Here is a 14,629-nt window from a genome sequence, read left to right as displayed (position 1 = left end):
TGTCTCTTGTGAACAAATAAATAAAATCTTTAAAAACAAAAACAAAACAGCTTTTTAAAAAATAAATAATTAATTAATTAATTAAAAACTTCTGTACACCAAAAGAAGCCATAAATAAAGACAAAACAACAGACTGAAAGAAAATATCAGCAACACATAAGAATTCAAGGATTTAGGGGAGCCTGAGTGGCTCAGTCAGTTAAGCGTCTGCCTTCAGCTCAGGTCATGATCTCAGGGTCCTGGAATCAAGCCCCACATCAGGCTCCCTGCTCAGTGGGGAGCCTGCTTCTCCTCTGCTTGTGCGCTCGCTCTCTCTCTCTCTATCACTCACTCTCTCAAATAAATATTTTTTTAAAAAGATAGGAACAGTCACAAAAAGAAATATTCAAACTTAATTGGCCAGTCTTGGGTGTAGGTATGGCATTATTCTTCTTGCAGTCAGAATAAAGAACCCCAAAACCATACCTATTTGAGGAATGGGGAGTGTCCAAGCTGCCCAAGGTAAAGTAGAAGGGGAAAGAGGAAAAATAAGACACCCTCAAGGACTTGTGCCCACTCAGTGAAGTATGGCTCTGAGAGATGAGTTCTGGAGTACATGGAGATGGAATGCCTTAAAGGAAACAATTTTATTTGCAACCAGTCAGAAAGCACTAACTTCTTTTTTCTTTTTAGCGCTTTTTTTAATTTCTAAAATGCAGAAACATGAATCTTATTCTTTATGAGATCAGTGAGGAAAATTATTAAGAAATAAATTTATGCTCCTAAGTACAAGCAGGCCAGGATTAATTATTGGCAAAATGTGACCAAAGCAGACACACCTAATGTTCTAGGGAGAAGCAAATCATTGAAAAATATCTACATTGTGATTCCATTCTACAAATTTCAAAAACAAGCAAGATTAAATAACAGTTTAAGGATACAAATGATGTGGTTCAAGTATAAAGAAAATATAAAACTCAAGTTACCTCTGAAAGGGAAAAGAAAGTACGGATTACAAACAAGAATGTAGATCTTCAAAGGCAATGATAAATTTTTCCTACACTGGATAATCAACTAATTGTCCTATTATTCTGTATACCTTACACATATTTATCACACATTATTTTATAACTTCTCAGTATTTGATAAAAGACCATAATTGAAAAACAATGTGGGATTAATTGACTATGTTGTACACTTGAAACTAATGTCACATTGTGTGTCAACTATACTCAACTAAAAAATAAAACAACACTGTATAGATTGCATGTAAAGGCATATATATAGTCTTTTAATTCTAGATTCAATGTTTGTCACTGAAAATCTGCTTGGTTCTGTCATGTCCAAGTAGACACCTGTTAGGAGTTAGCAAAATCCTTGACTTTCATCTTTTCTTCTGAAGTTGCATTAACAAGAAGATCCGTGGGGGTAGGAAGAGTTTACAACAAAGGGCAATGCACTCTGATCAAATTCACTGAGAACCACTAGCAATCACTTCAGGGAGCACTAGCAAAGAGGGTACTTGCCAGAACTCAAGAGTAAAAAGGTTTGCATAAGAAAATTAAAAGCAATGCAGGAAGAATGATGCAATTTGAACAGTAATATATTTTTCCATTAATTAGTTTTTAACTGATGAAAATTCAATGAAACCCTGGTTGAAACTTCAGCTCTCCATTGAGATACTGCACGAAAATGAGAGTGAGTCCAGTTGAGCACTTGCAGTGTCAGAGCCAATTCTGCATGTAGTGGGTGGTTGCGAGTTCAACGACAGTACCACATGTACTCCTCCCTACCAGCCAGCAGTAAAAAAGTCCCAGAGAACCAGGCCTGGGCTCTGCCCACAACACTATCTTCTGAGCATTCCTTTCATTAGAACAGTACAAGATTACACAATGACCCTTAAGTTGAAACAGGATTCTGGATGCCTAAGGAAGTGGGATACTTTTTGCGTATGGTAAGCTGACTGCTGAGACAATCAATAAATGAATTAGCATAAAGTATGCTGACTTCTTTGGAAGGAATTTTATGAACACAAGATTTAAGACTTCTTATATAATAACGCAACCACAAGAAGTAAAAGTAGTAGTTGTTGTTTAATTTTCATCAATGAAAAAGTAGAACTAAGAGTACTACAGTAAGAAAATGTTATTAATCAATCAATAAACCTGTGACTTACGCACAAGACTGTATTAAGTGATGAAAAGAAATTTTAAAAGACACTGTCCCTGTGTCAGAAGCATGCAGTAGTTGGAGACAATAGTAAAAAGTGGTGGTAAAGGCAGACATCAAAAATACTCCACAATTCTGTCCACTCTCCCTAGTCATCTGCTTTCCATATTCATACCTAGTTCAGCTAAACACATGCCCCAACCCTCCAAACCCACATACTGCAATGCACTTCTTCTCTCCTCCTCAAATGCTTCACCCTCATTAGAACAACCTGAGAAACTTACCTGTCCTTCAGGTTTCATCCCAAAAGCTTTCTGCATCCTTAGAAGTCTTTTTTTTTTTTTAACATTTTATTTATTTATTCATGAGAGACAGAGGGAGAGAGAGAGGCAGAGACACAGGCAGAGGGAGAAGCGGGCTCCACACAGGGAGCCCGATGTGGGACTCGATCCCAGGTCCCCAGGATCTCGCCCTGGGCAGGTGCTAAACCGCTGAGCCACCCAGGCTGCCCCTTAGAAGTCTTTTTAATCTACATACTCCCTTATGATCTTGTGCAATTCTTCTCTATGGTTCCCTCCCTACTATTTTTAGTTCTATATTTGTTTTATCCCTCCTATTGAGACAGGAATAACAGAAAGAAGTTGTGAAAAACCTAGATTTAAATCTAAATGTTAACTGTCCAACACTGACTAAACCAAACTACCTTTCATAAGCCTATTTCCAAATATACAAAATAAAGAAATTATTAAATACCTTGCATTACTTCATTTAATAGAGTGTGTGAGAGAGAAAAGAGAAACACAAAGACAAATAATATAGAAATGTATGGGGGAAATAAAGGACAGGAAAGTCATAGTTAATAGAACTGTATTTCACATGTTCAAAAAGAGGAAAGGGTTGAATGGGCTAAGAGGTGTCAAAGGTATTGGGGCACCTGGGTAGCACAGTCAGTTTCAGTTCAGATAGTGATTTCAGAGTCTAGAGATAAAGACTATGATGCCTGAAATGAAAAATACACCCAAATGGGATTAACATCAGATCAGACATACTGAAGAAAAAATTAATAAACTGGAATATATAACAATAGGAATTATCCAAAATGAAAAGCAAAGAAAAAAGACCAAGAAATTAGGAGAGCATCGGTGAGCTGGGGGATAACTTCAAGCGACCTACTCTATGCACAACTGAAATCTGCAAAGGAGGGAGGGGAAGGGGAGAAAGAAAAAAACATTTGAGAAAGTAACAGCCCAAAGTTTTCCAAATTTGATAGAAACTATAACACAAATCCAAGAAGTTCAATGACACGAATCATATACACAAAAAAGAAAACAATACTAAGACACAAATTTGATAGAAACTATAACACAAATCCAAGAAGTTCAATGACACAAATCACATACACAAAAAAGAAAACAATACTAAGACACATAAAATTATAAAAACAGCAGAGAAAAAAAGACACATTAAGTATAGCAAAACAGAGATAAGGATATCAGATCTCCTGTCAGACATAAGCAAGGAAGAGGACAGTGAATCAAAATCCTTATAACACTGGTGGGGGAAAAAACTGTCAATCTAGAATTCTTTATGTAGCAAATATATCTTTCAAAAACAAAGGCAAGGGGCACCTGGTGGCAGTTGGTTAAGCATCCAACTCTTGCTTCCAGCTCAGGTCATGATCTGAGTCATGAGATCGAGCTCACGTCAGCTCCATGCTTAGTGCAGAGTCGGCTTGAGATTCTATCTCTCCTTCTCCCTCCACCCCTCCCCCTGTGCACACGTTTGCTCTCTCTCAGATAAATAAAACCTTTTTTAAAAATTTTATTTATTTATTCATAGAGACAGAGAGAGAGAGAGAGAGAGAGAGAGAGAGAGAGGCAGAGACACAGGCAGGCTCCATACAAGGAGCCCGACGTGGGACTCGATCCTGGGTCTCCAGGATCACGCCCTGGGCTGAAGGCAGTGCTAAACCGCTAAGCCACCCAGGCTGCCCAAAACCTTTTTTTAAAAAAAAGGCAAGATACAAACTTTTCCAGACATGTGAAAACTGAAATAATCATTACCAGCAAATCTGCATTGCCAGACGTCAAAGGAAGTCCTTAAGACAGAAAGAAAATAACAGATTGAAACTATTTCAGAAAATTAAAGAAAAAGGAATACTTCCCAACTCATCCAAGGTGCCACCATTACTTTGATACCATAACAAAAACAAAGATATTACAAGAAGAAACATCCCAACCAATGCCTGTCACAACCATATATATATAATTTTAGGAAATCAATTCCAACAATATAAAAAAAAAAGTAATACATCAGGACTAAATAGGGTTTATTTCAAAAATGCAATGTTAGTTTTAATATTTGAAAATCAATGTATTTCACCATATTAAACTAAAAATGAAAAATCATCTCAGTAGACTCAGAGAAAGCACTTGTCAAAATCCAACTTTATGGGCAGCCCCGGTGGCGCAGCGGTTTAGCGCCGCCTGCAGCCTGGGGTGTAATCCTGGAGATCCAGGATCGAGTCCCACATCGGGCTCCTTGCATGGAGCCTGCTTTTCCCTCTGCCTGTGTCTCTGCCTGTGTCTCTGTCTCTCTGTGTCTCTCATGAGTAAATAAATAAAATCTTTAAAAAAAAAAAAACTTTCCTTTAAAAAAAAAGATTTTAAAAAAATCCAACTTTATTTCTGAAAAAAAGTCAGCAAACTAGGAAGAAAAGTTCCTCGCTTACAAAGAGCATATATAAAAAGTCTACAGCTATCATCACACTTAATGGTGAAAGACTGAGCACTTTCTTCCTAAGATCAGAACAAGACAAATAGGTCTACTCTCACCACTTCTATTTAACACTGTACTGGGAATTAAATCCAGCACAATAAGAAAAAAAAACCCAAAGATTAGAAAGGAAGAAGTAAAACTGTATTCACAAATGACAATAATCTTCATATAAAAAATCCAATGGAATCTATTAAAAAAGCCAATGGAATAAGTGAGCATACCCTACTTGATAGAAAAGATCAATTTACAAAAATTAATCATTTCTATATAGTAGCAACAGTCAAAAACACAAATTTGAAAAACCGTTTCAATAACATCAAAAAATACAAAATACACTATGTTGTACACCTGAAATAATGTATATTGTATGTCATCTGTACTTCAATTTAAAAAATGTTAGAAAATATATATGAAATATGTAAGGATAACCATGACAAAAGATGTACAAGATTTACCAAATGAAAACTACAAAATATTGCTGAGAAAAATAAAAGAAAATCTAAATAAATGGAGACTACAGCATATTCATAGGTTGGAAGACACATCACCACTAAGATAGTAATTCTTGGGACACCTGGTGGCTCAGGTGGTTAAACGTCTGACTTTTGGTTTTGGCTCAGGTCCTGATTTCATGGGTCATGGGATCCAGCCCCAAGATGGGACTCCAAGCTGAGCAGGAATCTGCTTGGATATTTTCCCCATCTACCCCTTCCCCTCCTTCTGTGTGTGCTCACTCTCTCTCTCTCTAAAATAAGTAAATAAATCTTTTTTTTTTTTTAAGATGGTAATGTTCCTCAAACTGACCTAAATACAATACGATCTCAAATTCTCAAGCAGACTTTTGGAAAAGCTGACAAGCTAATTCTAAAATTAATATAGAAATGAAAAAGACAGGCAGCCCGGGTGGCTCAGCGGTTTGGAGCCTGCCTTTGGCCAGGGGCGCGATCCTGGAGTCCCGGGATTGAGTCCCACATCAGACTCCCGGCGTGGAGCCTGCTTCTGCCTCCTCCTGTGTCTCTGCCTCTCTCTCTGTGTGTCTATCGTGAATAGATAAATAAATAAATCTTTAAAAAAAAAATAAATAGGGATCCCTGGGTGGCACAGCGGTTTGGCGCCTGCCTTTGGCCCAGGGCGCGATCCTGGAGACCCGGGATCGAATCCCACTTCGGGCTCCCGGTGCATGGAGCCTGCTTCTCCCTCTGCCTGTGTCTCTGCCTCTCTCTCTCTCTGTGACTATCATAAATAAATTTAAAAAAAAATTTTTTAATAATAAATAAATAAATAAATAAATATAAATATGTACTGCCTGTAATATGTCAACTATTCCACAGCACATCAGCTTTTTAAAAATATAGTCAACCAGTAATTAATAATCCTTCAAATAAATACAAACTGGACCCGAATTCATTCACATAAAACTATTCCCTGTTAATACTGTGCAGTTTAGTCATAAAATTCATAGGGCATCCTTACTTCTAAACTATTAAGAAAGACTGATTTAAACTGGCAAAATTCAGTAAATCGTAAAGAAAACAAATGTCTTATTGGAGCAAAAGAGCTCTAAACAACTCAAGTATTGTTTCATTTAAAAAACTTACAAGGACTAAAAAGAATAACAAATTATGTAAATTGTTGCTTTTACTCTAAGTAGGACTAAACAAAAATAACAATGTTTATTGTTATTTCCTCCCTAGTATCATAACTGCTGCTATAGTTTCATAATCAGTCCTTTAAAACAGATTAAAGCTGAGCAGGGCAAAGAGAAAGAAGCAACTGTTTCCCATGTGGAGAAATGCTCTCTAAATGAGAAGTTAAAGAGAAATGTCTGGGGCCTTTCCCGGAATCCCTTAGCACCTAGACAATCACTGCAAACATCTTTTCCTCATCAAAGCCTAATGGGAGTTAGAAACAATCCAATTTCATTAAAGGAAACCTGCCGAGGAACCTAAAGCGCAGAGTTCCTCAATTAGCATATGACTTTCTGCCTCCTAGTTTGGGTACCCAAGCTCTCCAATCTACCAAATGCTCCAACAATATTTATTTTAAAGATTTTTTTTAACTTCCTACTATATCAGCCTACTTCATTACTTGTCCTTTTCCTTATAGTCCCTATAGTATTTATGTTGATATTCTCAGCCTAGCATTCACGCTGAAATCAGAACCTGATTTAGAGAAGTAACATGATGCAGTGCGTGGAAGGAATATGAGCTTTGGAATCAGACAGACATGGGTCCATATTTTGGTCCTAATACATATTGCCTTATAACTTAAGTAAACTCCCTGAGCCTCAATTTTCTCATCAGTAGAAGAGCCAAACCATCTTTCTCATCGGATAACAACTGGTATTAAATGACATAAGGCAAAAAAAAAAAAAAATTAAATGACATAAGGCATGTGACTTATTTGACACATACGAGGGGAGGGGGCTCCATAAATAATAACCCCCTTCCTCTTCTTCACTTTCTAATTAGAAGGCATTTTCTGAGGCAAGCTACCTCTATTAGCCCTTAGCAGCCAGGTGATTTCCATCCATGACATTTTCACTGTACTTTGTGCCACATTAAAGTCCTTCCCCGCCAATGTCTCTTTGCTGACATCCGTGCATCCCAGAAGCAGATGTACTGGGATTTAAGAAAGGAATCGAAAGTAGTTGGATGGTACTCCCATGTTCATAGCAGCATCATTCACAATAGCTAAAATGTGGAAGCAGCCCAAGTGTTCACCAACGGAGGAACAGATAGGCAAAATGTGGTATATACATATAAGGGAAAATTATTCAACCTTTAAAAAGAGGAAGTTCTGACTTATGCTAAGACATGGATGAACCTTAAGAATACTACACTAAATGGAATAAGCCAGTCCCAGAAAGATACTGTTTAATTCCACTTCTGAGATACTCAGAGGACCCAAAAATCATAGAGACAAAAGGTAGAATGGTGGTTGCCAGAAGCTGGGGAGAGGGAATACGAAGTTGAAGTTTAACGGGCACAGAGTTTCAATTTTACAAGATGAAAACCAGTTATGGAGATGGATGGTGGTGATGTTTGCACATTATGAATGTATTTAATACCACTGAACTATACACTTAAAAATGGTTAAGATGTGGGGCACCTGGGTGGCTCAGTGGTTGAGCATCTGCCTTCAGCTCAAGGTGATCCGCGGGTCCCAGGATCAAGTCCTGCATCTAGCTCCCTACAAGGAGCCTGCTTCTCCCTCTGCCTGTCTCTACCTCTCTCTCTCTATGTCTCTCATGAATAAATTAAATCTTAAAAAAAAAAGATTAAGATGTTAAATTTTACAATAAAAAAAAAAAACACAGAAAAATAAGTTTCTTTTAACTAACAGTGAACTAAACCTGACCACTTTCCAGCCTCAATGTGAGTTGTCTCTCAGGCATCAAGTTCTTGCTATGGTTCCAAATAAAATGCTGTCTGAAAAGTCCTCATCAAATCCTTCTATGTCCCATAATGTGACACAAAGGAGCATCTTGTGCAGCTCCACCACCCTCCATCTAATAAAGACAACAAGAATTCTGGCCATCTCTCTGACATCGCCAGTAATGGCACAGATGGCTGGACCTCAAAGGGATCAATGGAGCTATTCCAGGCCCACTCACAGTCTGACTTATTTATGCATTAAGCATACTCCCCACATAAAACTTAAAAATTTTCTGAAGGTTCCAAAGGACGTTCTAAAAACTGGATTCTATAAGGCTGGTTCTACAACACTATAGGAATCCAAAGTCTAGGATAAATTGGGAAACTGCAAATAAAAGTTTACCAATCTCCCTCAAGAAAATGCTTTGTTATACTTTTTTGTACTTAAAATATTGAGCCATCTCAAAATCATTTCCAATCCAATGCCCAAAATCAACTGGTCTGAAGGCATTCTGAGGTGAGCACTATAAAATGTGCCACGAATATGACTCTTAAAAAACATTTACAGAGGGATGCCTGGGTGGCTCAGCGGTTGGGCGCCTGCCTTTGGCTCAGGTCGTGATGCCCAGATCCAGGATCGAGTCCCACGTCAGGCTCCCTGCGAGGAGCCTGCTTCTCCCTCTCCCTATGTCTCTGCCTCTCCTCCCAATCTGTGTCTCTCATGAATAAATAAGTAAATCTTTAAAAAAAAAAATTTACAGCAATAAAACTCAAATGTACTAAAAGCTGGGGGTGGGTGACAGTAGAAACAGGGAGTTGTTCAACAGGTATAGAGTTTTAGTTTTGTAAAATAAAATTTTAAAAAACGGCCTAGTGTAAATATAGTTAACATCACTGTACACTTAAAAATGGTTAAGAGGGTAAGTTTTATGTGTTTTCATTACTACAATTAAAAAGAAACAATCACAGAGCACCTGGGTAGTGCAGTTGGTTAAGTGTTAAACATTAAGACTCTTGGTTTAGGCTCAGGTCGTGATCTCAGGATCCTCCAGCACTGCCTCCAGCTCCACACTCAGTGGAGTCTGCTTAAGACTCTCTCTCTCTCTGGCCCTCCCCCCAACACACACATACACACACTCTTGTTTCCTCTAGTAAATAAATAAACAAATAAATCTTTAAAAGAAAGAGTCACAGAAGTTAGTGCCCTAGTGGTCATACTGATGAGAACATTTCAAATCAACTAACTTCTATTATCCAATACTAATCTCTAAAATTCCTTTTGTCCCAATTAAAAAAAAAAGTGGATATCTTGCTGGTAGAATATAAGCTTCTCCAACTACATTAAAGCTGTGGGAGTATGTTTAGGAAATAAGACGACAATACAAATACTAAGCAAGGTAGAAATACAAAGTAGACTATTTAAACCCAATCTGTGTACACCCCTATCTGCAATGCAGCCTAAGTCTCTAAGTAAAACTGTATAGAGGCTTCTCCTTACTCCAAAGATAAACTCAACCTGCTTATAAAGCCAAACACCCGCCTCTCCTGCCCCCTCTCCTGCCAGATTCTTCAACACTCTTTCTATTCTCTACATTGAGCTGTACCCTATATCCCCAGTCCTCCCCCAAGAACCCCACCATCTTTGCCCTTGCTGTTTGCTCTGACTGGAATACTCTTCCTTTCCTGTGCATCCTTCAGATCTTAGTTCAAATGTCATTCCTGTGACTTCCCTAAATCAAAAAGTGTCACTGTTGGAGTTTTACATTCATGTGATTATTTGGTATCGTCTGCTGAAGACAGGGGCCAGAGATGCATTCACTCTCCCCATTTCCAAGGCAAAACACGATGTACCCAATAAGCACTCATATATTTGTTGAACAAGTGAATAAATGGTCTCTACACCTGTAAGAAAGCAATGAAACATCGTTAAGAGGTTTCCTTAATGAATCACTTGAGGATGTCCAAAACAACTGAACCTAAAATCCCTACTCAACTCCTAAGGAAAAAAAAAAAAAAGTCAATTCAGGTGTCTGTATAAATTTCTCTGGCCCTTCTATGTCACTAGGCAAATGCTGAGCATAAGGCTGATAAGTAAAACACACAAATACACACACATCATGGATAAAACAGAATTACTCCTTGCTGAGCAACTTGTTTTTTGTATTTCTTTATAAAATGCCTGCTACATGGGGGGCGGGGGGCACTCTGGAAATATCTGTCAAGTGAATAAAGAGCAACATTTCACAAGACTTTTAGGTATTTATGAATTAGTGACTAACTCTACTGAAAAAAATGAAGTGATTTGGGCGGCCCTGGTGGCCCAGCGGTTTTAGTGCAGCCTTTGGCCCAGGGCGTGATCCTGGAGTCCCGGGGTCGAGTCCCACGTTGGGCTCCCTGTACAGAGCCTGCTTCTCCCTCTGCCTGTCTCTGTCTCTGTCTCTCTCTCTGTCATAAATAAATAAATAAAACCTTTTAAAAAAAAAAATGTGGTGATTCATATGAAAGTAAGACCATCACCGAACCAAAGGAGTGCATCTCTTAATCGGCAAAGTCCCCTGCTAGTAGCTATATTCATTTAGATCTTGTACTAGGAGTGGAAGAAATAGATACTGCAATCAAGTGACTGTAGAGCTTCAAATAAAAACTACAAAATGTCACTTGGAACTACTTCCCAAAATGCTTAAGAACATAAGAAACTCTTTAGAATTCCCAGTCTCCTCCAATACAAATACAAACTGTATTTATACTTCAGAGATAAAACCCATAAACATAATACAGAGAACTCCAGCCCACACTGACCTCTCCTCCCTCTGATTTTGCATTTAAACCATGCTGCTCGGGATCCCTGGGTGGCGCAGTGGTTTAGCGCCTGCCTTTAGCCCAGGGCGCGATCCTGGAGACCCGGGATCGAATCCCACGTCAGGCTCCCGGTGCATGGAGCCTGCTTCTCCCTCTGCCTGTGTCTCTGCCTCTCTCTCTCTCTCTCTCTGTGACTATCATAAATAAATAAAAATTTAATAAAAATAAAAAATAAACCATGCTGCTTTATAGTTTTCCCACTAATTTAATGAATACACTCTCTTGTTTTATATCCCTTCGCGTACGTGAAACACTGTGGGTGCTTATTAAATGCTTACTGAACTTACATGAAATTATATTGCATTGAATAATGTAGTATAGAAATTCCTGCAAAAAAAAAAAAAAAAAAAAAAAAACAAAAAACAACGAAATTCCTGCCAATGTCATTCCTGAAAACTGTTCACATGCCTCACCTTTAGCTCCATCATTAGATCAAATATAAAGCTGTTACCGGACAGTGTTCAAAGTTTATATTGTCTTCTTAGGACCACACCTACAAACTCAATTAAGGGAGGTTTTCTGGGTCAGGGGTATCTTTTCAAGTGTAAGTCAGAGATCCTAACAAACACCTGCCCTTACTTTCTTTGAAGTAGTGATTTCACTTGATATTCCCCCCCCCCCCAAACTCAGTCCCGGGGAGAGTCCCTTCTGTAGGAAACTGGACGAGACAAAAATCTCAGCTGCCTAATCCCTAACCGCGCATCCCTTAAAACAGATGCGCATCCCTTAAAACCTAACGCTGCGGAAAAGGATCAGTTCAAGATGTTCAGTTACATCCGTCTCCACCACCAACAAAGCGGATAAGAGAACATCACTCTGGAAAGCGCAAAGTAGCAAACGTCAAGGATTCTTAGTTAAGCGGCTGCTGCTCGGGGCTCCTCGAACGCTCCATCCCACACATCCGTATCAGGACCCGTGAGGACGCGTCCACAGGTGACCGAGCCTCGGGAAGCGTCCTCTCGGCAGCAACAGGCTCTGTTTAATTCTGGTTTTCCCATCCGCGCCCCCAAGGGGAGGGGGCGGCAGGGGAGGGCCGGGGCGGGGGCCGAGGAGCGGGCGGGCCGGGGCGGGCCGGGGCGGGTCCGGTCGGCGGGGAGCTGGGGGCTCGCGGTGGGCAGGTGCGACGCCGGAGACGGGCAGCGACGCCAGAGGCGGAGGGCGCACGCCCGCGGCCGCCGCCGCTGAGTGCCGCGGGCGCCCGGCAGCCCAGACCCAGGGCCGGTCCCGGGAAGGGGGTCGAGGTGGGGCGCGCGGGACGGGGGCGGGGAGGCCTCACCGTTGCTCGCGGGAGGCTGGCGCCGCGGCGGTCCCGCAGTTGCTAAGGAGAATGCTCTTCCGGGTCAGGGGCGCGGCGGGGCAGCGGCGACGGTGGCCGGCCGGGGCCAAGAGCGGCGCGCGCTGCTGCAGCGCGGCGGCGGCGGTGGTCGGCGGTCTCGCGGCTGCGCGGGGCGGGGCGGGGCCTGGCTGGGGGCTCGCGGGACTTTTGTGACCTCGCGTCGCGGGGGCGACGGGCTGTGGCCGGTCACTCTAGCCAGGCGACCTCTGAGAAACCCTTCCCGCCGGCCCGCGGGCGCCTCGGTTCCCTGCTCCGGAGCCAGGCCGCTGCGGGGGATGCTGAGCTCGCCCGGCCCCGGCTCTCGCCTCGCTTCTCGGCCTCTTCCGTGGGACACGGTTTTACTAATTACTTCTTTCGTTTACTAGGCACTCGGTTGTTGGGCACCTGCTGAATGAAGGCTCCGGGGCTGGGCTGGCCCTGCAGGTGCCGATGCTCCGGGGCTGGGCTGGCCCTGCAGGTGCAGATGCTCCGGGGCTGGGCTGGCCCTGCAGGTGCAGATGCTCCCGGGCTGGGCTGGCCCTGCAGATGCACAGAGGGGCGACCTGGGCGAGGTCCCTGCAGGATGCACCCAGACCGAGAGCCAGCAGGCGGACGGGTGCTGCTTCCCCAGGGGGATACGTACAGGCCGCGGGGTCCACCCAGACCCAGGGGCGGGGCGGGGGGGGGCGGGTTAAGCTGATGGTGGAGACTGAAGGACGGGGAGGAGTGTTTCACGTAAGAAACCGCCTTCCAGGGAGGTCAGTGTGGCCTGCCCAGGGAAGTGTGTAGAGAAGAAAGGAGGGAGCCCAAGAAAACATCAAATTTGTAGGTGTGAACAAAGGAAAAGGAACCTCCAAAGAGCAAAGCAGGATGTTCGGTTGAAGGACTGTTGAGAAGGCAGCAGGAAACGAAAGAATTCCAGTAAGGACGTGGTCACCAATGTCCGATGATGTGGCCATCACATGCCCAAGGATGACGATAAAAAATAAAAATAGGGATCCCTGGGTGGCGCAGCGGTTTGGCGCCTGCCTTTGGCCCAGGGCGCGATCCTGGAGACCCGGGATCGAATCCCACATCGGGCTCCTGGTGCATGGAGCCTGCTTCTCCCTCTGCCTATGTCTCTGCCTCTCTCTTTCTCTCTCTGTGTGACTATCATAAATTAAAATAATAATAATAATAATAATAAAAATCAAAGTTTAGGAATAAGGTGTCAAAGTGGACAGTGGCTTGAATCTGTGTAGTGAAGGAGTCCACCACCATATGCTCCATATTAAAACAAGGGGAAGAGATACATTAAATTGTTCCTGAACGCATTAATGTTTTTGAAAGTATTTTGTAAACTCCAGGATTCCTCTACTAATACTTACTGATATCTCTACTAATTCTTTTTCTTTTTTTTTAAGATTTATTTATTTTAGCGAGAGAGAGCATGTGCAGGAGGAGCCGCAGAGGGAGAGAAACTCAGGCAGACTCTGCTAAGCCTGGAATCCGACACTGGGCTCAATTCCGTGACCCTGAAACCATGACCTGAGCTTGAAATCAAGAGTCAGACGCTTAAGAACTGAGCCAGCCAGGCTCTACTAATTCTTGAAGGTGGAAAATATTTTTTTTAATCTTGCATGTATGGTGCTTGCAACACATAAAGGCCTCAATTGATGTTTGCTTAAAGAATAAATGAATCCATGAACCTATTTTTCTTTTAAGATTTATTTGAGAGAAAGAGGGAAAGAGAATGTGACCAAGGGAAGGGGCAGAGGGAAAGTGAGACTCCTCAAACAGATACGTGTACATACAACACACACACACACACACACACACACACACACACACCCTGAGCACAGAGCCTGACCTGGGTCTTGATCCCAGGACCCTGAGATAACAACCTCAGCCAAAATCAAGAGTCAGAAGCTTTACTAACTGAGCCACCCAGGCACTCTGAGCCTTTGGTTTTTTAATGTTCACACAGGTCAGAATCCTCAGCAAAACTGTGATGTAGGCAAAACTTGTCTATTCAAACTAGATGAGATGGAAGAAGCCCAGCAGGGGCAGGAGGCAGAGGATGGCAAAGCTACAGTGATTCAGTAGATGGGAGAGGGCCCATGGAGCTTTGGGTGGGAAGACCCAGAAAAGGAAAAGAATAAAGGATTAATGA

General features: G+C 41.9%; 2 protein-coding genes across 10 annotated transcripts in view; one reads left to right on the top strand and one right to left on the bottom strand.

The window, feature by feature from the left end:
- Positions 1–12,567, bottom strand: part of DIS3L2 (DIS3 like 3'-5' exoribonuclease 2) — a 346,373-nt gene extending 333,806 nt beyond the window's left edge. For 7 of the 9 annotated variants that reach the window (XR_005378821.1, XR_005378822.1, XM_038574186.1 and 4 more), the window contains exon 1: positions 12,439–12,567. The gene's annotated coding sequence lies outside the window, so the exon portion shown is untranslated. The remainder of the gene's footprint in view (positions 1–12,438) is intronic. The other 2 variants (XM_038574183.1, XM_038574184.1) reach the window with 2 other exon arrangements.
- On the top strand, positions 477–14,168 carry LOC102153399 (forkhead box protein D1-like). The gene is made up of 3 exons (XM_038573025.1): positions 477–501; positions 12,507–12,833; positions 13,881–14,168. The coding sequence occupies exons 1-3, from the start codon at positions 477–479 to the stop codon at positions 14,006–14,008; spliced, it is 480 nt and encodes a 159-aa protein (XP_038428953.1). The 3' UTR covers positions 14,009–14,168.
- The last annotated feature ends 461 nt before the right edge of the window (positions 14,169–14,629 follow it).

This window comes from Canis lupus, chromosome 25 (genome assembly GCF_011100685.1).
Source record: "Canis lupus familiaris isolate Mischka breed German Shepherd chromosome 25, alternate assembly UU_Cfam_GSD_1.0, whole genome shotgun sequence".
In the NCBI taxonomy this organism is placed as follows: Eukaryota; Metazoa; Chordata; class Mammalia; order Carnivora; family Canidae; genus Canis; species Canis lupus.
Note: the sequence above shows the minus strand (reverse complement) of the source record. Positions and strands in the feature narration are given on the sequence as shown.

What these genes read in the sequence shown, in the direction of transcription:
- LOC102153399 (XM_038573025.1), top strand. Translation starts at nt 477, where the DNA reads ATGGGGAGTGTCCAAGCTGCCCAAG. An exon ending in GAGTGTCCAAGCTGCCCAAG is followed by an intron (nt 502 to 12,506) that starts GTAAAGTAGAAG and finishes CTTCCGGGTCAG; the next exon opens with GGGCGCGGCGGGGCAGCGGC. An exon ending in GGCCTCTTCCGTGGGACACG is followed by an intron (nt 12,834 to 13,880) that starts GTTTTACTAATT and finishes TTTTTTTTTAAG; the next exon opens with ATTTATTTATTTTAGCGAGA.